Source organism: Oncorhynchus kisutch, linkage group LG27 (assembly GCF_002021735.2).
Source record: "Oncorhynchus kisutch isolate 150728-3 linkage group LG27, Okis_V2, whole genome shotgun sequence".
In the NCBI taxonomy this organism is placed as follows: Eukaryota; Metazoa; Chordata; class Actinopteri; order Salmoniformes; family Salmonidae; genus Oncorhynchus; species Oncorhynchus kisutch.
This window is the reverse complement of record NC_034200.2, coordinates 24602461-24624382: the sequence shown is the minus strand read 5'-3', so window position 1 is coordinate 24624382 and position 21922 is coordinate 24602461. Positions and strand designations below refer to the sequence as shown.

At 42.3% G+C, this 21922-nt stretch overlaps 1 protein-coding gene across 8 annotated transcripts in view; it reads left to right on the top strand.

Moving 5' to 3' along the window:
- LOC109871702 (nuclear receptor coactivator 2-like) overlaps positions 1-19534 on the top strand; it is a 52387-nt gene extending 32853 nt beyond the window's left edge. For 2 of the 8 annotated variants that reach the window (XM_031806726.1, XM_031806727.1), the window contains exons 11-21: positions 615-834; positions 1183-1386; positions 1592-1774; positions 1984-2107; positions 3314-3482; positions 4156-4422; positions 10220-10297; positions 10572-11061; positions 13299-13482; positions 14229-14433; positions 17151-19534. In XM_031806726.1, coding sequence (XP_031662586.1) covers positions 615-834; positions 1183-1386; positions 1592-1774; positions 1984-2107; positions 3314-3482; positions 4156-4422; positions 10220-10297; positions 10572-11061; positions 13299-13482; positions 14229-14433; positions 17151-17162 — 2136 coding nt within the window. In that variant the 3' untranslated portion in view covers positions 17163-19534. The remainder of the gene's footprint in view (positions 1-614; positions 835-1182; positions 1387-1591; positions 1775-1983; positions 2108-3313; positions 3483-4155; positions 4423-10219; positions 10298-10571; positions 11062-13298; positions 13483-14228; positions 14434-17150) is intronic. The other 6 variants (XR_004205752.1, XR_004205751.1, XM_031806728.1 and 3 more) reach the window with 6 other exon arrangements.
- Positions 19535-21922: the final 2388 nt, after the last annotated feature.

Below are 21922 nucleotides of genomic sequence, written 5' to 3'. Positions count from 1 at the left end.
TTGGGAGATTGTTAGAGAATCGGGACACTGCCCGAGAGGAGGCAGGAGGTGGAACAGGAACTAACCAACAGCAGGTCACCCTGGCATGCAGACGTGCAGTGCACAGGGAGGAGGGCAGAGTAGAGCTGGGAGCCGTGCGGATCGGAGGGCAGAGCAGCCTTACATCATACATGACCTCATTAGTTCAGCTTGCTATTTATATCCTCCCCTCTATTCATTGGCCTGCCTGTATGAAATGGCCTGAGCAGGAAGATTCCATTCCTGTCTGTAGGCCTCTTTCTCTCTCACTCTTTTTCTCTGCTATCATATTTAAATGAAAAATGTAGCTCATTCTCAGTGATGGGTACAGTAATTAGCCTAGGCTAGCTATGCACTGGTTTTGTTGATTGGAAGGCAATCAACATTTTTTTTTTACATTTGAATGTGGAGTATTGTGTTTTCCTGCACTAGAAAATATGTTCCATAATATCTATATTTATGTACATAGTAGTTAGATGTTCTAAATGCTCATGGACACTGTCTCCCACATTCTACTATCGTACTCATGTCTGGTCCTGAAGTCTACTCTAATGCATATAAGACTTGTCTGCGTCTTTCTGTGTGTGTGCATGCAGTCTAGTGCGCTGGAAGACATCTTGGATGATCTGCAGTGTCGCCAGCAGCAGCAGCTCTTCTCAGGCCAGCACCACCAGCAGCAGTCCAGACCCGTGTCTCTGCCCACCAACGTAGACAAGCAGTCCATCATCAACGACATCCTGCAGATGACAGAGAACAACAGCAGTCCCACGGGCACCAACACACAGCAGAAGGCCTTCCCAGGCATAGGCCCAGGACGTGAGTTGACCACACCCCTGCTCTTATCTGTTCTAGGGTGCATCCCAAATGGCACCCTCTTCCCTATGGGCCCTGGTCAAAGTAGTACACTGTATAGAGAATAGGGTGCCATTTGGGAAGCAACCCAAGTAGCATGAGATGGTAGTAGCCCTTAACCACAGATCTGAGATCAGCTTACCCTCCCCAAATCTTAATAACCTTCATCATAAAGAATATCTGACCCGGTGTCAGCAGTTAGTTAGGGGCAACTTCTACATACTTTATTCCACTTTTGGGGAAAAGATTGTTTAGTCAAGCCAGTATCGTTTAGTAAGATTGTGTAACTTTTTTTCTGTCTTGTGCTCCCAGACTTCAATGGTCCCAGGATGGGTCAGCTAGGCCAACGGCCCCCTGTCCGCAGTATGTCCCTGGATCAGTCCAACATGTCTGCCCATGGTTCTCCCCGACCCTTCCCTCCTCCCAGGAACAGCAGCCCCTACTCTGTCATGCAGCAGCAAGCCATGATGGGAAACCACGGAATGTTGCAGAACCAGGCTAACATGGGCAACCCAGGTGAGTCGTCTAAAAATTCATTAAGCATTACCATCAAAATGTCTAGTGCAAATTTAAGAGATGTGCTCTGTGTTATTAGATATAGGATCAGTCCCAAATGGCACCCTATTCCCTATATAGTGCACAAATTTTAACCAGGGACCGTAGGGATCCAGTTTCAGTGTTTGTAAGCTGAGCCAGGATCACTTCTTTCCCCCTGTCCCAGGCTTGCCCCAGGCTAGCATGCAGCAGGGTTGGGGTCCTCAGGGGCCAATGGGCCAGGCTCTGCAGCAGAGAATGGGGCCTGATGGTCGCATGGTGCCCAACATCTCAGCTGGAGTCCCCATGAGGCCCAGCAACCAGCAGCCTGGACCCAGACCGATGGTCCCAATGCAGATGATGGGAAACGGTAGGTGCTGGTGCTGCCCACCTTTCGCCACACACACACTGCCCATTTTTCCACGCACACCGTGCCCTTGTTTTTCCACGCACACATTCACAACTTGCCGCCATTTCTCCAAACACACAAACGTCTCTATTGTCTCTGTATCCATCTAGAGCCATATGAAGCCCATAATTGAAGTTATTCTGAGTCTTTTCATAATGTCTGTTGAACAGTGCAATCCGATATGGAGATGGCTGGTCCTCCCTACCCAGGACAGCAGGCACTGCCCAATCAGACAGCCCCGTGGCCTGACCGCATGATGTCAGTGGATCACAGGCCTTATGGGAACCAGAACCGGTAACTAGCTACACACCGTACAGACCCCTTCTCTCAGTGACCGTACAATACACCTCTCTGCTGTCTGACACACTCTTTTGAAAAGTAGTGCACTATATCGGGTACCATTTGGGACGAAACCAACTCAGTCTGAACCTACTCTGGGCCCAGGTTACTAAAAGCATCTTAAGGCTAAGTTCATCGTTAGAATCTTAGTAGGAGCATCGTTAAATCTCCGAGCTGTTTCCCAAAACCATTGTTATTAATGTTGCACTCAAAAGCTTGTAATCTAATGCCTGCCTCAGACCACTCGTAGAAGTGCATCAATGGGTGCTTTTTTTGACCTCCCACATCACTTTATACACAGATCTCTGCTAAACATAAAATCACATGCTTTATCCATCTCTGTGACCACCGATAACTTTAGAACAAAGTTGACTACAAATACAAAGATGCCAATGTCTTTGCAATTGATACAAACAAACAAACAACATACTGTATAAATATATGCTTTAAATTAAAACTGAGATGACTGCATTAAAATATAAACAGTAAGAGGCCTATTTTCAGTCGTATTGAAATACATTTCATGTTCAATCAGTTGCATTATATTTTGCTACTTGTGGGCTACTGTCTGTAATGTGTCTCAACATATTTCAAGATGTGTAGCCTAACGTGTGCAATGATGTGCCAAATCTGTGATTTTATGCATTTTAATTGGGTAAACATTAGGAAAAAAACACCTCAATAGGTGATATATCTCTAAGCGCTGATCTGTCGTCCGTATTGTGAAATAATTGTAATGTTAAGGAAATATTTTAATGTATAAAGCTGATCCGAGAGCAGCACTCCCCTTTCCTTCAATCCTATCAGTATCGACACATGCTCCAACAACTTCAGTCAGGCTGTTGAGTGAGTGAAAATGACAGTGGTATGGTATGCACATGATGGTGTGTGTATGATGAGAAGCAGGTGATTCACCGTGGTGATCTCCTTGGCCAAACGGCCCTTTCCAGTCTGATGTTTGACCTCACCTCAGACCTTGTGTTGTGTTCTTGCATTTAAAACCCACACTTTTTCTCCCACCGATTCTACTGATAGGGGCTACCTCGTGAGGGTCTACTTGCAATAACTGTGATATGTGATTGTATTTTCCTACTGAACCTTGTCTGGATCAGAGCGTCTGCTAAAAGACCTTAATGTAATGAAACGTTGTGTTCCCCACAGACAGGCTTACGGTAACTCCCAGGATGAGGTGCTGTGTTCTCCCTTGCGGCCTGGGGAGGGGCCTTCGGACGGGGATGCCCTGCTCAGCCAGCTCTATTCAGTGTTGAAAGACTTTGACGGCCTGGAGGAGATTGACCGCGCCCTGGGAATCCCCACTCTGATTAGTCAGGTAATCTCTATTAGCCACAATAATATGCGCAGTCCACAGATATGTACTTGAGCAGGGTTTCCCAAACTTGGTCCTGAAGCCCCTCTGGGGGCACGTTTATTTTTTCCCCCTAGCACTACACAGGTGATTCAAGTTTTGATTATTTGAATCGGCTGTGTAGTGCTAGGGCATAAACCAAAATGTTTACTGGTGCGGGCTCAGGACTGAGTTTGGGGAAACCCTGTACTAGAAAGCTTATCTCCTATCTTTGCAATGGCAACTTCAAAATGGTGTACGCCCTCAATGGCGCTGTCCATGCTAACACAGGCTTTGGTCCAAGTGTGCCCTCTATCCAACTCTATGGCCCAGGCCAACAAGCCTTTTGCAGGCAGCTGGACTCTGCTCATTTTCCCTTGAGGCCTTACTCTAGTACTGTAATTCACTGACTGCTGTACTGTAGTTAGCTGTCCCCTAAGGTCTACAGGGAATTTGTATGTTGCTGTGGGTTCTATCATTTTAATGGATTGAGATATTAAGGAAGTTGGTGTAGAAACTACAAAATCTCAAATTAAATTAACTGACTAGTTAGCAAGCCGTTGCTTATTAACGGAAGGAAGACAGCCAAATGAACACTGACCTACAGTAGCTTTTTTTTTAATGTCCTGCAATTTCTTACTTGGTTTGATCTCTGTAGGGCCAGCCAGTGGCGCAGGAGCAGTATGCCAATCAGGAGTCACCCATGAGGAAGCCACCCATGTATAGCCAGTACCCCCATGCTGGTAGCATGGCACAGGGTAACTACATGAGCCAGCAGGACCCTGGCTTCCATGGTATGCCCGGTCAGATGGGCCAGCGGATGGGGTACCCCATGCTCCGACTCCCTGCCCGACCAGGAGGCCCGGTGCCTGCCCAGCCCAACAACCTGAGGCTGCAGCTGCAGCATCGACTACAGGGACAGCTGGTAGGGCAACACACCATCCCTGGAGCCCTCACTGTTAATAATATAGGCCCTATCCTAATGAATTTCTTCATCTGCAAAGAAACGTTTAAAAAGCTTGAAATTATGTTTGAAATGATAAATGCTTTACAAAGTTTACATATTAGACCTAAGGCACAATATACAAACTTGCCTCTTTCAAAATCAGACACACCACCCCTAGAGCCCTCAATGTAAATCATAGGGCATATAGAAGTCCTGACCTGAAAATGACAATTGATAAGCTAAAGCTTGAAATGGTATTTGGAATGAGTAGTTTGCAATATTGACATCGATAATTGAACAACCTTGCCCCTCTCCCTTGTCAAAATCATAAAGGGACTGGACATTTAAGAACATTGCAAACTGAACTGGACATCTGAAATTAACTGTTAATTGTCTACTCAGTTTCTGCAGTAAACTCTGAGGATTCTACTGCCACCTGCTGGAGAGTTTGAGAAATGGCTAAACTATTTTATAGCAATGACTCAAATCAAATGTTATTTTTATTTTATTTATTTCACCTCTATTTAACCAGGTAGGCCAGTTGAGAACAAGTTCTCCTTTACAACTGTGACCTGGCCAAGATGAAGCAAAGCAGTGCGACACAAACAACAGAGTTACACATGGAATAAATTAAACATACATTCAATAACACAATAGAAAAGTCTATATACAGTGTGTGCAAATGAGGTAAGATAAGGGTGGTAAGGCAATAAATAGGCCATAGTGGCAAAATAATTACAACTTAGCAATTAAACACTGGGGTGATAGATGTGCAGAAGATGAATTTGCAAGTAGAGATATTGGGGTGCAAAGGAGCGAAGAATAAATAACAGTATGGGGTTGAGGTATTTGGATGGGCTATTTACAGATGGGCTATGTACAGGTGCAGTGATCTGTGAGCTGCTCTGACAGCTGGAACTTATAGAGGGAGATATGAGTCTCCAGCTTCATTGATTTTTGCAATTCGTTCCAGTCATTGGCAGCATAGAACTGGAAGGAAAGGCAGCCAAAGGAGGAATTGGCTTTGGGGGTGACCAGTGAAATATACCTGCTGGAGAGCGTGCTTCGGGTGGGTGCTGCTATGGTGACCAGTGAGCTGAGATAAGGCGGGGCTTTACCTAGCAAAGGTTTTTATAGATGACCTGGAGCCAGTAGGTTTGGCGACAAATATGAAGCGAGGGCCAGCCGACGAGAGCATACAGGTCGCAGTGGTGGGTAGTATATGGGGCTTTGGCGACAAAACGGATGGCACTGTGATAGACTGCATCCAATTTGCTAAGTAGTGTTGGAGGCTATTTTGTAAATGACATCACCGAAGTCGACGATCGGTAGGTTAGTCAGTTTTATGAGGGTATGTTTGGCAGCATGAGTGAAGGATGCTTTGTTGTGAAATAGGAAGCTGATTCTAGATTTAATTTTGGATTGGGGATGCTTAATGTGAGAGGAAAGAGTTCATAATCTAACCAGACACCTAGGTATTTGTAGTTGGCCACATATTCTAAGTCAGAACCGTCCAGAGTACTGATGCTGGACAGGCGGAAAGGTGTGGGCAGCGATCAGTTGAAGAGCATGCGTTTAGTTTTACTTGCATTTAAGAGCAGTTGGAGGCCACAGAAGGAGAGTTGTATGGCATTGAAGCTCGTCTGGAGGTTTGTTAACAGTGTCCAAAGAAGGGCCAGAAGTATACAGAATGGTGTCATCTCCATAGAGGTGGATCAGAGAATCACCAGCAGCAAGAGTGACATCATTGATGTATACAGAGAAAAGAGTTGTCCTGAGAATTTAACCCTGTGGCACCCCCATAGAGACTGCCAGAGGTCCGGACAACAGGCCCTCTGATTTGACACACTGAACTCTGTCTGAGAAGTAGTTGGTGAACCAGGCGAGGCAGTCATTTGAGGAGCCAAGGCTGTTGCGTCTGCGGATAAGAATGTGGTGATTGACAGAGTTGAAAGCCTTGGCCAGGTCGATGAATACAACTGCACATTGTCTCTTATCGATGCCGGTTATGATATTGTTTAGGACCTTGAGCGTGGCTGAGGTGCACCCATGACCAGCTCTGAAACCAGATTGCATAGCGGAGAAGGTACGATGAGATTCGTAATGGTCAGTGATCTGTTGGCATTGAAAGGCCTTAGAAAGACAGGGTAGGATATGGATATATATATATATATATATATATGTATGTGTGTGTGTGTGTCTAACATTTTGGGTCAAGGCGGATAATTTTAGAAAGAGAGGGTCCAGATTGTCTAGCCCGGCTGATTTGTAGGGATCCAGATTTTGCCGCTCTTTCAGAACATCAGCTATCTGGATTTGGGTGAATGAGAAATGGGGAAGGCTTGGGAAAGTTGCTGAGGGGGGCGCAGGGCTGTTGGCCGGGGAAGGGGTAGCCAGGTGGAAAGCATAGCCAGCTGTAGATAAAAGCTTATTGAAATTCTCAATTATCGTGGATTTATCGGTGGTGAGTGTTTCCTAGCCTCAGTGCAGTGGGCAGCTGGGAGGAGGTGCTCTTATTCTCCATGGACTTTACAGTGTCCCAGACCAGAACTTTATGGAGTTTGTGGTACAGGGTGCAAATTTCTGTTTGAAAAAGCTTGCCTTAGCTTTCCTAACTGGGTATACTGGTTCCTGACTTCCATGAAAAGTTGCATATCGCGGGGGCTATTCGATGCTAATGCAGTACGCCACAGGATGTTTTTGTGCTGATCAAGGGCAGTCAGGTCTGGAGTGAACCAAGGGCTATATCTGTTCCTGGTTCAATTTTTTTTGAACGGGGCATGCTTATTTAAGATGGTGAGGAAAGCACTTTTAAAGAATAACCAGGCATCATCTACTGATGGAATACCCGGGCTAGGTTGATTAGAAAGGCCTGCTTGCTGAAGTGTTTTAGGAAGCGTTTGACAGTGATGAGGGGTGGTCGTTTAACCGCAGACCCATTACGGATGCAGGCAATGAGGCAGTGATCGCTGAGATCCTCGTTGAAGACCATAGAGGTGTATTTGGAGGGCAGGTTGGCTAGGATGATATCTATGAGGGTGCCCGTGTTTACGGATTTGGGATTGTACCTGGTAGGTTCATTTGATAATTTGATAGATTTGTCACATGCTTTGTAAACAACAGGTGTAGATTAACAGTGAAATGCTTACTTAGGGGCCCTTCCCAACAATGTAGAGAAATAACTTATAGAAAGATAATAACACAAGGAATAAATACGCAATGAGGAACAAAAACTTGACTATATACACAGTGTATTGAGTCAATGTGTGGCGGTATGAGGTAATTGAGGTAGATACTAAATGTTAATATGGGTAGGGGTAAATTAACTAGGCAACGGCATGGATAAAAAGGAGTTGCAGCAGTATATGTGATGAGTCAAAAGAGTTTGTGCAAAGGGGGGTCAATACAGATAGTACAGGTAGCTATTTGGTTAACTATTTAGCAGTCTTATGGCTTGGGGGTTAAAGCTGTTCAGAGTTCTGTTGGTTCCAGACTTGGCGCATCGGTACCGCTTGCTTTGCAGTAGCAGAGAGTCTTTGACCATTTTTAGGGCCCTCTGACACTGCCTGGTGTAGAGGTCCTGGGCAACAGGGAGCTTGGACCCAGTGATTTATTAGGCCGTACCCACTTCCCTTCTGTAGCTCTTTGCGGTTGGATGTCAAGCAGTTGCCATACCAAGCTGTGACACAGCCAGTCAAGATGATCTCAGATTTTTTAAGCTCTGAGCGCCCATGCCAAATCTTCAGCCTCCTGAGGGGGATGAGGCTTTGTTGGTGTGTGGGCCATTTAAGTTAATTCCTTAATTACTGTAATGATGGTGTGGATGTGAGCCATGACCATCCAAGCATTTCATAGCTACAGATGTGAATGCTACAGGGGCGATAGTCATTTAGACAGGTTACCTTGGCATTCTTGGGCACAGGGACTGTGGTGGTCTGCTTGAAACATGTAGGTATTACAGATGGGGTCAGGGAGCGGTTGAACATGTCAGTGAATGCCAGCTGGTCAGTGAATGCTATGAGTATTCCTCCTGGTTATCCATCTGGCCCGAGGCCTTGTGAATGTTAAAGGAAAGGTTCACCCAATTTGAATGGTATATCGTTTTTGTGCATCTCTGAGTAATGTATGATTGATTCCCTGGATAATTGCATGTTTTCTTGTGTATCTGAGTTATTGGCCTTCAAGCAGGGAGAAATCCGTCCGGTATGACGTAGCACCGTGATAGTCGCTCTCACCATACTGGCAGTTAATAGGAATACCACTTTTAGATCTCGAAAACGTCCATCATAGATTTCAATACTGACTGATGTCATAACTCAGGAGGTTGTCTTCTCTCGAATGAGCCATTGATCATATTTTAACGATATTCCTACCTCGAGAAATGTGTAATTTAACGGAGGGTCTAGCACATTATTCCCATTTGTCTGCTACTTTAGTCCAGGGTGCATTGCATGGTGCCATTGCCAGAGATATTATAGAAAGTAGATAGAGGAGTCCAATGAATGAATGAAGGAACGTATACCGTCCCACCCAGCAGACTGTCGACCAATCGTGTTCACTTTGTAATGCTGCTTCACGCAGTTGTTAAGCTAATCATCATGCAACCCCTTCTCAAAGTCAGTGTGTATGTCGAGAAATGTGCTTATTTTCCTCTAAAGTACATGATTTCACGATTCCAAAGCTCCTTGTCCCAGAATCGCCCAGAATACACCGTGTGGCCCATTGACGTAGCATGGGCAACATTTCCCATCCCCTTAAGTATATATGTCGTTTCGAATGTTAGATTGAGCGTTAGGTTGAACATGGCGAGACTGTAGACTCCTAAATTGATAGTGCATTTTGTTTAGGTGATTTTACAGATACCTAGCTATGTTACATGCTGATATTGTCTTTGGTATTACTGTGTGTAGCTATGTTTGCTTTCTACCTGCCTAGTTAGCCCATAGATAGAGAGCATTGCATTGTGTATTTTGTAGTTGACTTGAGCTGCAACACATTTCCACAACGATTTTCCAGGTTCCCACCAACCTTAACGCCAAAATGAAACATTTGTTCGCAAAAAATATTCTCATATATTAGTTTTATTTAACACTGTGAATGAAAGGAATTAGTGTTTTAGGGTGGATTTTTCCTTTAACCTGTTTAAAGGGCTCACTCACATTTGACTTAGAGTTTGTGTATGCATTGATATGTAGGCTACGTGTGCCTTTTTGTTAAATGTATGTAGTTCTGTCCTTGAGCTGTTCTTGTCTAATGATGTTCTATATTATGTTTTGTGTGGACCCCAGGAAGAGTAGCTGCTGCTTTTGTAACAGCTAATGGGGATCCTAATAAAATAGAAAATACCAATACATTGGCTACAGAGAACGAGATCACACAGTCGTCCGGAACAGCTATTGCTCTCATGCATGGTTCAGTGTTGCTTGCCTCAAAGCGAGCATAAAGGCATTTAACTCATCTGGTAGGCTCGTGTCACTGGGCACCTCGTGGCTGGGTTTCCCTTTGTAATTCGTGATAGTTTGCAATCCCTGCCACATCTGAAGCGCATCAGAGCTGGCATAGTAGGATCCATCTTAGTCCTGTATTGACACTGCCTATTTGATTGCTCGTCAGAGGTCGTAGCGGGATTTTATTACATTATCAATAAAGTGCAGTATCATAAATGTCTTTGGACTTCACCAAGTAATGGGTCTAATAGAATGTCAAGGGCTATGTAATTAACACGTTTAAGTCGGTTAAATTCAACAACAACATTTTTATTTATTTTTTTCCTCAGCAGAATCGTCAGCCAATGATGAATCAGATGGGTGTGTCCAACATGAACCTACCTCTCAGACCCAGTGTACCCAACCAGGTTAGTCAGAATACTGTAGAAGATCATTATTATTACAGCTCCATGCGTGTGTGAGTTTGCATCCTTAATGGCACCCTATTCCCTATTCCCTATAAATAAAATTCAAATATAGTGTACTTATTATGGCAGCACCCTATTCCCTATATAGTGTACTACTTTTGACCAGGACCTAATAGGGCTCTGTTCAAAAGTAATGCACTTTATAGGGAATAGGGTTCAATTTCGGCTGCACCCTAATGCCTAAAGTCTAAATGTGTCTTGTCTGTCCTCCTAGGGAACCCTGAATGCTCAGATGTTGGCCCAGAGACAGAGGGAGTACCTGAGTAACATCCTGCGCCAGCGCCAGCAGCATGTCCACCAGAGAGCCATGCTGATGCGGGCCCAGGGCCTCATCGCCCCCCCCAACATGGCTTCAGCGGCTGGGGCAGTGGAGCCCTCACAGTCCCCTGGCATGCCCCCCGGTTCCATGGGCACCAACCCTCGGATCCCCCAGGCAAACCCCCAGCAGTTCCCCTACCCGGCCAGCTACGGTACTGGTCTTACGTCTCCGCCACCCTCCACCAGCCCCTTCCCCCCGCTGTCCCCTGGTCTCCCTGGGGCTCAGCAGCTCCTCTCCCCTCTCCACTCCTCCCCAATCTCACATGGCTCCTCCCAGATGAGTCTAGCTACCCAGCAAGGGATGATGGGAAACGTAGGTGGCCAGTTTGGAGCCGTAGTGAATCCACAAATGCAGCAACACCGTGCCTTCCAGTTTCCCAGCTCAGGTATACTGTAATATAATGCTGCCCGGTCACCTCGCTGTGTGGCTTCCTGTCACATCTTTGGTTTAATTTCAATTGATAATAATTGTAATCATACGTGGGTTTAATTTGGTGGTTGCATGACTGTAGTGGTATTTGTTTCTCATACATACTCCATGGTGGTTTAGCTGAACAGCTGCCAAATGAAATAGTACACTACTGGTCAAACCTTTTAGAACACCTACTCATTCAGGCGTTTTTCTTTAATTTTTACAATTTTCTACATTGTAGAATAATAATGAAGACATTACAACTATGAAATGACACACATGGAATCATGGAGGAACAAAAAAAGTTTTATATTTTAGATTCTTCAAATAGCCACCCTTTGCCTTGATGACAGTTTTGCACACTCTTGGCATTCTCTCAACCAGCTTCATGAGGTAGCCACCTGGAATACATTTAAATTGTACCTTAAAAGTTAATTTGTGGAATTTCTTTCCTTCTTAATGCATTTGAGCCAATCAGTTGTGTTGTGACAAGTTAGGGGGCATATGCATAGACCTATTTGGTAAAAGTCCATATAAAAGTCCATATTATGGCAAGAACAGCTCAAATAAGCAGAGAGAAATGACAGTCCATCATTACTTTAAGACATGAAGGTCAGTCAATTCGGAAAATGTCAGGAACTTTGAAAGTTTCTTCAAGTGCCGTCGCAAAAACCATCAAGCGCTATGATGAAACTGGCTCTCATGAGGACCACCACAGGAATGGAAAACCCAGAGTCACCTCTGCTGCAGAGGATAAGTTCATTACAGTTACCAGCCTCAGGAATTGCTTAATGGATGAATTGCTGAAAAGACACCACTACTAAAGGACACCAATATGAAGAAGAGACTTGCTTGGGCCAAGAAACACAAGCAATGGACATTAGACCGGTGGAAAGGTGTCCTTTGGTCTGATGAGTCCAAACTGGAGATTTTTGGCACCAACCACCATGTCTTTGTGAGACGTGGTGTGGGTGAACGGATGATCTCTCCGCATGTGTATTTCCCACTGTGAAGTATGGAGGAGGAGGTGTGATGGTGCTTTGCTGGTGACATTGTCTGTGATTGATTTAGAATTCAAGGCACACTTAACCAGCATGGCTACCACAGCATTCTGCAGCGATACGCCATCCCATCTGGTTTGCGCTTAGTGGGACAATCATTTGTTTTTCAACAGGACAATGACCCAACACACCTCCAGGCTGTGTAAGGGCTATTTGACCAATAAGGAGAGAGATGGAGTGCTGCATCAGATGACCTGGCCTCCACAATCCCCCAACCTCAACCAAATTGAGATGGTTTCGGATGAGTTGGACCGCAGAGTGAAGGAAAAGCAGCCAACAAGTGCTCAGCATATGTGAGAACTCCTTCAAGACTGTTGGAAAAGCATTCCAGGTGAAGCTGGTTGAGAGAATGCCAAGAGTGTGCAAATCTGTCATCAAGGCAACGGGTGGCTATTTGAAGAATCTCAAATATAAATATATTTTGATTGGTTTAACACTGTTTTTTGCTTACTACATGATTCCATATGTGTTATTTCATAGTTTTGATGTCTTCACTATTATTCTGCAATGCCGAAAAGTCAAAATAATGAAAACCCTCGACTGAGTAGGTATTCTAAAACTTTTGACTGGTAGTGTATGCCTCATGTCATCTAACAGGTATATCTACCTAAAGATATCAGAGTACTTGTGATCTATAGTATTAACTCATTGCTTCTGTCATGTTAGTCAAAACAATCCATTACATATGATACAGGGATAAGAATTACCGATAGCATTATCAGATTGCTTCATGTTGGTGTTCACATAGATGTTGGTGGTGGCTGAGCTGTAGAATTTATATTTTACATCTTCTCTTACCCATTCATGTGAGTGTATAGATTTGATTGTGCCATATTTTTGACCAACTGCATATACTTTACTTTGGCTCTTCATGTATTTCTGTATCTTCATTAACATATCTGCAGTAGTCAACTACAACACAAAGCTTATTTTAAGCCTGGTCCCTATTTGTGCTTTTGGCAATTCCATTTCTGTCATTGTCAAGCCAAACATTGCATGACGATGAATGACAAGGAGTTGGAATGTTGGAAAAAACAGACTGGCATTCAAGCAATCTTATCTTGACAATAAAATTAATGTTTAGGTAACGTCTACTGTACTCTCCACCCCTCAGTACTGATAACAAATGTCTCCTCCCTGGTCCTGTCAGGTATAAACCAGCAGCAGCAGGACACAGGCTTCACAGGAGCCACCACCCCCCAGAGCCCCCTCATGTCCCCCCGCATGAATCACGCCCAGAGCCCCATGATGCAGCAGCAGGCCCAGGCCAACTCCTCCTACCAGCCCTCCTCTGAGATGAATGGCTGGCCTCAGGGCAACATGTCAGGAAACAGGTGAGACTGACTGGCAACTCTACCTGGATCAAAATCTAATTTTATCACGTGTCAAATTTTTATTTCACCTTTATTTAACTAGGCAAGTCATTTAAGAACAAATTCTTATTTACAATGACTGCCTACCCCGGCCAAACCCAAACGATGCTGGGCCAAATGTGCACTGCCCTATAGGACACCCAATCCCGGCCGGATGTGATACAGCCTGGATTCGATCCAGGGTGTCTGTAGTGACGCCTCAAGCACTGAGATGCAGTGAGTTAGAACGCTGCGCCACTCGGGAGCTAAAGCGTTAAAATAACTATGCAGAGATAATGACCAGAGAGTAGCAGCAGTGTAAAGGGGGGGGGGGACAATGCAAATAGTCTGGGTAGTCATTTGATTAGCTGTTCAGGAGTCTTATGGCTTGGGGGTAGAAGCTGTTAAGAAGCCTTTTGGTTGCAAAATTCAAGTAACTTTGGAAAAGGGTTTCCAGGAAGTCCTGGTTGGAGGATTCTCTGAATCAGGAGGAAATTAACAGAAATCTGTAATTCTTCATCCAGGTTTTCTGGAAAACCAGAATTTTGCAACCCTACTGCTAACCTTTGTATTTAGTTGTTATGATCATAAACTTATGTTTTGATTCTGCATGAATCTACACTGTCTGTAGGATGTATCCAGTATGCTCTCATGATACACATTTTCATCAACCTGTGGTCAAATCTGTGATTGAACATGTACCTTTTGATTTCCATGCTCTGTTTCAGCATGTTCACACAACAGTCTCAAGCTCAGCAGTACATGCCCCAACAGTCTAATGGTGGAATGTACAACGGCACAAACGCAAACCTGAACATGAACATACAGGGAGTCCCCATGGCCTCCAACGGCAGCATGAACAACATGAACCAAGGCTCAGCAGGCCAGATGACCATGCCTACAGGAAGCCTGTCTTCCATGGACCCTGAGCAGGTGTGTGTGTGTCCAGTTCAAGTTCCACCCACTCCTTTGTGTACTTTAGTTTATCTTTATCATTTAGAGGTACTAAAGTTAAATCTGATTTAGAAATGAAAATGAAAGTAAAAAAGAACACCCTCTTAGAAAAAGCCAATAAAAAATCTTTACAAGCTAAAGAAGGAAAATACAATTTCATAACTATGATCTTTTACTTTTGAAGAGAGCCAACAACTACAGGTTAAACTCCACTACAGAATACTACTTAATGGCAAATAAAGCAGTAAAATATCTCTCACCTCTCACAAAACAAATACATGCTAAACCAGTTAGAATTTTAAAAGATACAAACTCTATTTAGAAACAACGATTTTGACAATTTAAAAATCTTCAATGAAAATGTATATGAATCCAAATTAAACATTTGGATGGATCCTATAGCCTTCTTAGACTCAACATTTGGATGGATCCTATAGCCTTCTTAGACTCAACATTTGGCTGGATCCTATAGCCTTCTTAGACTCAACATTTGGATGGATCCTATAGCCTTCTTAGACTCAACAGCTCTGAAGCAGTTATCAACAGAAAAAGTATCATCACTAAAAACAGAGATTACTCAAGAAGAAATATTAGATGCTGTTATAACATTTGCACAGAGAAAAGCACCAGAAATGGCTTTCCCATAGAAATCTATTCAACATTTTGAGACAAAGTAGCACCCCCTATTTACACAAATGACAACACACGGCACTCAACTCAGTGCTTCCTAGTTCCATGTATCAAAAAGTTATTTCAATGATATTAAAACCAGGAAAATCTATAGTCCCCTGCTGATTATAGACCCATAAATTTAATAAATTGTGACAAAATGATAACAAAGCTTATAAGACTTGATACACATCAATCAAACAGGAATGATTAAAAATAGACACAAACAATAACGTCAGTTTAATGCAATAAACAACAACAACAAAAAGAGATACAGATTTATCAATAATGGCTGTTGATGCCAAAAGGCTTTCGACTATCTTGAATGGCCTTTTTTATTCAAAACTTTGGAAGCTTTCAACTTTCCATCTGAAATAATATATTTAATAAAAACATTGTATAATTGTCCCTAAGCAAAAATATACACATACAGTTGAAGTCGGAAGTTTACATACATACACTTAGGTTTGAGTCATTAAAACTCGTTATCAACCACTCCACAAATTTCTTGTTAATGAACTATAGTTTTGGGAAGTTGGTTAGGACATCTACTTTGCATGACAGAAGTCATTTTTCCAACAATTGTTTAAAGACAGATTATTTCACTTATAATTCACTGTATCACAATTCCAGTGGGTCAGAAGTTTACATGCACAAGCTGGGCCTCCTGGGTGGTGCAGTGGTCTAAGGCACTGCATCGCAGTGCTAGCTGTGCCACCAGAGATTCTGCGTGTTGCAGCCGGCCTTGACCGGGAGGTCCATGGGGCGACGCACAATTGGCCTAGCTTCGTCCGGGTTAGGCCGGCAGGGATATCCTTGTCTCATCGCGCACTAGCGACTCCTGTGGTGGGCCGGGCGCAGTGCACGCTAACCAGGCGCCAGGTGCACGGTGTTTCCTCCGACACATTGGTGCAGCTGGCTTCCGGGTTGGATATGCGCTGTGTTAAGAAGCAGTGCGGCTTGGTTGGGTTGTGTTTCGGAGGACACATGGCTTTTGACCTTTGTCTCTCCCGAGCCCGTAGGGGAGTTGTAGTGATGAGACAAGATAGTAATTACTAACAATTGGATACTACGAAATTGGAAAAACTAAAGATGTATAAACCGTAAATGACTTGGTAACAGGAAATACACTGAACAAAAATATAAATGCAACATTTACTCAGTTACAGTTCCTGTGAGGAAGTCAGTCAGTCAATAGAAATAATTAATTAGGCCCTTATCTATGGATTTCACACGACTGGGCAGGGTTGGCCTGGGAGGTCATAGTCCAACCCACTTGGGAGCCAGGGCCCAGCCAATCAGAATTCGTTTTTCTGCACATGGGGTATTGCTGAGGAAATTGTTTTATTTAATCCATTTTAGAATAAAGCTGTAACGAAACAAAATGTGGAAAAAGTCAAGCGGTCTGAGTTTCTTTCCAAAGGCACTGTATAAAGAATAGGGTGCTGTTTGGGAGGCAGCCGTAGTGTGGTGATGTAGTGGAACATCAAACAAGTATTTGGGTGTTCCTACTACCACAGGTGAATCATGATAATGCCTTGAGACGAAGGGATAGCATCATTCTAGACCAGTTGTCTGGAATTGACATGTTAACACAAGGTGACGCAACTCCAGTGAGTAACGTTTCATCTTCTGTTGTTGTCTGCCCAACATTAGGGATTAGTGTATTTAAAAACATTTACACATCAAAACAGACAGCACCGATTTGTCATTGAGGGCCTTCTTCCCATGTCCTTATAATCCCCTGTGTCTCTTTAGAATGTTGTCAGTCGTATTTCACTCAATTCTGCCCTTTTGTCCCCCACAATGAAATCGGATGAGAGACTGGAACTGTCTCCGTCCGGTCCTATATTAGTTAATGTGATATCTGACACCACTGGCCCAATTTTGAGTAAACTTGGGTGAATGATGTGTCTTGCCATAGAGATCTGGCATTTACAATATTACACTGATTGGCCTAAGGGGGCAGTATAGTAATCAACTGAAATGTTGCCTTGTTTAAATCAAAGAAACATTTTCTTTTTCAGAACTATTGCTGACCCCGGTCTATTGTTGGACAACACGGTTTACAAAAGGTCAACACCCAATGAAAACACTGGCATCCAACCAATCAAGGAGCTCCTGCAGTTCTCCCTGAACCAACCAACCGCATTCACCTTAGTGTGACTTAGGTCCTTCCCAAATAGGCTACACACACACACACACACACACACACACGTATATATGTGTATATATATAATGGACTCATACTCACACAATATAGAAGCAAAACTGATCCTGTCAGCAGGCATCTGGTCAGATAAATGTATTCATTTCAGGGGATAGAACGGCAGACTATGGCTCAACTCTGAAAATGCTCTCTTTACTCTTTTAGGTATTTTCTTAATAACAATATTTTCTTTGTCTGATCGTTTCTTTGTATGCACAGGTGTGAGACAATTATATCACACGATTTCAACAATTAAATAAGTGATATTATAAATGGTTTGAAGAGCATAAACTATACAATGATTTTGAATGGTTACATTGTAAAGCCTGACTAAAGTAGTCACTTGAAAGGTTTAAAATAAATGTTTTACAGGTATTTATAGTTTTTAAACTTGAGAAACTTTCTTTGTATGAAACTATAAAAAGGGGGCAAGTGTTAAGTTTCTTAACAAGTATCCCTTAATGGTACCTTATTGTGTCTATTTCAATTACATATTTTAGGTCCTGTAATTTCAGATGAAATTGTCAAATGAATCACCCTGCTGCAATATGTATGAAGGTGAATGTTCATAGTTTTGTATATATTACAGTATAGATTAATTAATTAATTAAGATGTATTTTTTTTCTCTCTAGCCTGGTGTTACGACCACTGAAATATGACTTCACAGTCATACCGTTTGTGTTGGATTAACTAACAAAGGACTGTTTATCAGGGTTTCAACCAATTTGCGTAAGGATTTTCCCTTGCACTTCACCTCGACCTCATCACAATGAAAGGATTGGACAGGCCTACCAACAGGCATAACTGAATACTTTAGGGTGCTCTGACTGTGCTGACTTTGTGTGCTGCCCTATTTTTAAAAAAAAAGCTGGAAGTGTAAAATGAACAGGTAATATGTATTTTTCAAGCCATATTCCTGTACTATTCCCATTTTTGTTTATCGTCTGTAAACACATAGCAAATATGAACTCATAGAATTTCAATTTTTTTTTGTAGAATGTGAAAATTCCAAATTGTCTGCAAACACTGAAATGACGTTGGGCTCACATAATCATCCGTTTAAAAATGTGTGGCCAGAAAATGATCTATTTTGTAGATTTGCACTGGTTATTATGATGTCACTCTGACGTTGCAAAGGATATTTCTAATTGTTTGATGGCCAATTTCTCCCAATTAAATAAACATTTTCCTAAACAAGGCATTATTAAAGAGTTGGGCAAAGTTTAAGATTAGGATGCTCTGATATATATATATATATATTCAAAAATAACAACTTATAGAATGATGCACTGCTCTCATTGCAAATCCAAAGATGTTATTACTACCTTTTAAAATAAACTTAAGCCATGAAGTGTTACTGTGTTAACAGCCTTTTTTAAGGCATGCATTTTGGCAATCATAAGTTAAGGAAAGAGATTGCATACAAATATAACAAAGTTTGGTTGAATTTAATTGCTTTTTTTCTTCAGTTCTGACTGATCAAGACTTTTCTTTGTTGTAAAATGTGTTATTAATTTATAGTTTGTTATTTTATCAATTGGTAAATATTACATTCAAGTACCTTAACATGCTAAAGACCTAGCATAATGCCTTAGATCTGTTTTTCTGTCATGTGTATTGCTGTGAAGTTGAAAGTTGTATCATATATGTATAGTGAAGTGACAATACTGAAGAGTGCATTGTTACTCAGTGGCCGTATCTGAAGTGGCACCATATTAACTATATATAGTGCACTACTTTTGAGCAGGGCCTCTAGGGCACTATATAGGGAATAGGGTGCCATTTCAGACGCAGACTTGTGCTATGGTTAGACTACTACACCCCTGTTTTTTTTTTCTTCCGTTTTTCAGATTTTTCTTTCCCCCACATTTGATTTGTGATCAGTGGGTTTTATTATTATTTGTACAATTGTTTCATATTTTGACTAAGATGAGTATGTAAACAATGGTAAATCAAAGCAATATTGTAAAACTTGAGTTTTTGTGTAGAAAGCTCAGTGTTGCAGTTCAGAGATGTTTTTCGAGGTGTGATGTTCATATTAAATATCACTGTTCACCTGCATCAATGTTTATCCAGAGTGGGAGCATTTATGTAAAAAGTTTTATTTACACCTTATGCAAGCTGTTGACTAATATTGCTTTTGCCAATGCCGCTTGCTAATTTATGATTTATGCATTGTAAATAAATTATTTTTTATTGTTGATGTGTAATTACTGATTGACTTGGTCTACAATTCATGTCACTGTCCCATAAAAGACACATGGTTGACAGTTTTGGTAAGACATTTAATGCAGGTTTCCAGAATGAAATTATTCAGTTGCACACGAAACCACATAAAACTGAATTGTAATAAGACTGAACAAATGATCAAATCAGTTAGTTGTACGTTTGGCTAACTGTAAGATACTGTGCATGTGTTACATGGTATCGTTGCAACTTAATGTAAAGTTTGACAAGTTTAATATTTCCCAAACAATGGTTGAAATACTACCCCAATTTAAGGTAGATCATAGATCTTGAATGAATACATTTATTTGTGTTTGACATACAGTACAAGTCAAGTTTGGACACCTCAATGTTTTTTCTTTGAACTTTTCTACATTGTAGAAAATAGTTTGTCTTCACTATGAAACCAAAAAAGTGTTAAAGAAATCAAAATATTTTTCAAAGTAGCCACACTGAACACTCCTGGCATTCTCTTAACCAGCTTCATGAGGTAGTCACCTGGAATGCTTCAACAGTCTTGACCGAGATCCCACATGCTGAGCACTTGTTGGCTGCTTTTCCTTCACTCTGTGCTCCAACTCATCCCAATTGGGTTAAAGTCGGGTGATTGTGGAGGCCAGGTCATCTGATGCATCACTCTCCTTATTGGTCAAATAGCCCTTACACAGCCTGGAGGTGTGTTTTGGGTCATTGTCCTGTTGAAAACAAATGATAGTCCCACTAAGCGCAAACTAGATGGGATGGCGTATCGCTGCAGAATGCTGTGGTACAGTGCCTTGCGAAAGTATTCGGCCCCCTTGAACTTTGCGAACCTTTGCCACATTTCAGGCTTCAAACATAAAGATATAAAACTGTATTTTTTTGTGAAGAATCAACAAGTGGGACACAATCATGAAGTGGAACGACATTTATTGGATATTTCAAACTTTTTTAACAAATCAAAAACTGAAAAATTGGGCGTGCAAAATTATTCAGCCCCCTTAAGTTAATACTTTGTAGCGCCACCTTTTGCTGCGATTACAGCTGTAAGTCGCTTGGGGTATGTCTCTATCAGTTTTGCACATCGAGAGACTGAACATTTTTCCCATTCCTCCTTGCAAAACAGCTCGAGCTCAGTGAGGTTGGATGGAGAGCATTTGTGAACAGCAGTTTTCAGTTCTTTCCACAGATTCTCGATTGGATTCAGGTCTGGACTTTGACTTGGCCATTCTAACACCTGGATATGTTTATTTTTGAACCATTCCATTGTAGATTTTGCTTTATGTTTTGGATCATTGTCTTGTTGGAAGACAAATCTCTGTCCCAGTCTCAGGTCTTTTGCAGACTCCATCAGGTTTTCTTCCAGAATGGTCCTGTATTTGGCTCCATCCTTCTTCCCATCAATTTTAACCATCTTCCCTGTCCCTGCTGAAGAAAAGCAGGCCCAAACCATGATGCTGCCACCACCATGTTTGACAGTGGGGATGGTGTTCAGGGTGATGAGCTGTGTTTCTTTTACGCCAAACATAACGTTTTGCATTGTTGCCAAAAAGTTCAATTTTGGTTTCATCTGACCAGAGTGCCTTCTTCCACATGTTTGGTGTGTCTCCCAGGTGTCTTGTGGCAAACTTTAAACAACACTTTTTATGGATATCTTTAAGAAATGGCTTTCTTCTTGCCACTCTTCCATAAAGGCCAGATTTGTGCAATACACGACTGATTGTTGTCCTATGGACAGAGTCTCCCACCTCAGCTGTAGATCTCTGCAGTTCATCCAGAGTGATCATGGGCCTCTTGGCTGCATCTCTGATCAGTCTTCTCCTTGTATGAGCTGAAAGTTTAGAGGGACGGCCAGGTCTTGGTAGATTTGCAGTGGTCTGATACTCCTTCCATTTCGATATTATCGCTTGCACAGTGCTCCTTGGGATGTTTAAAGCTTGGGAAATCTTTTTGTATCCAAATCCGGCTTTAAACTTCTTCACAACAGTATCTCGGACCTGCCTGGTGTGTTCCTTGTTCTTCATGATGCTCTCTGCGCTTTTAACGGACCTCTGAGACTATCACAGTGCAGGTGCATTTATACGGAGACATGATTACACACAGGTGGATTGTATTTATCATCATTAGTCATTTAGGTCAACATTGGATCATTCAGAGATCCTCACTGAACTTCTGGAGAGAGTTTGCTGCACTGAAAGTAAAGGGGCTGAATAATTTTGCACGCCCAATTTTTCAGTTTTTGATTTGTTAAAAAAGTTTGAAATATCCAATAAATGTCGTTCCACTTCATGATTTTGTCCCACTTGTTGTTGATTCTTCACAAAAAAATACAGTTTTATATCTTTATGTTTGAAGCCTGAAATGTGGCAAAAGTTCGCAAAGTT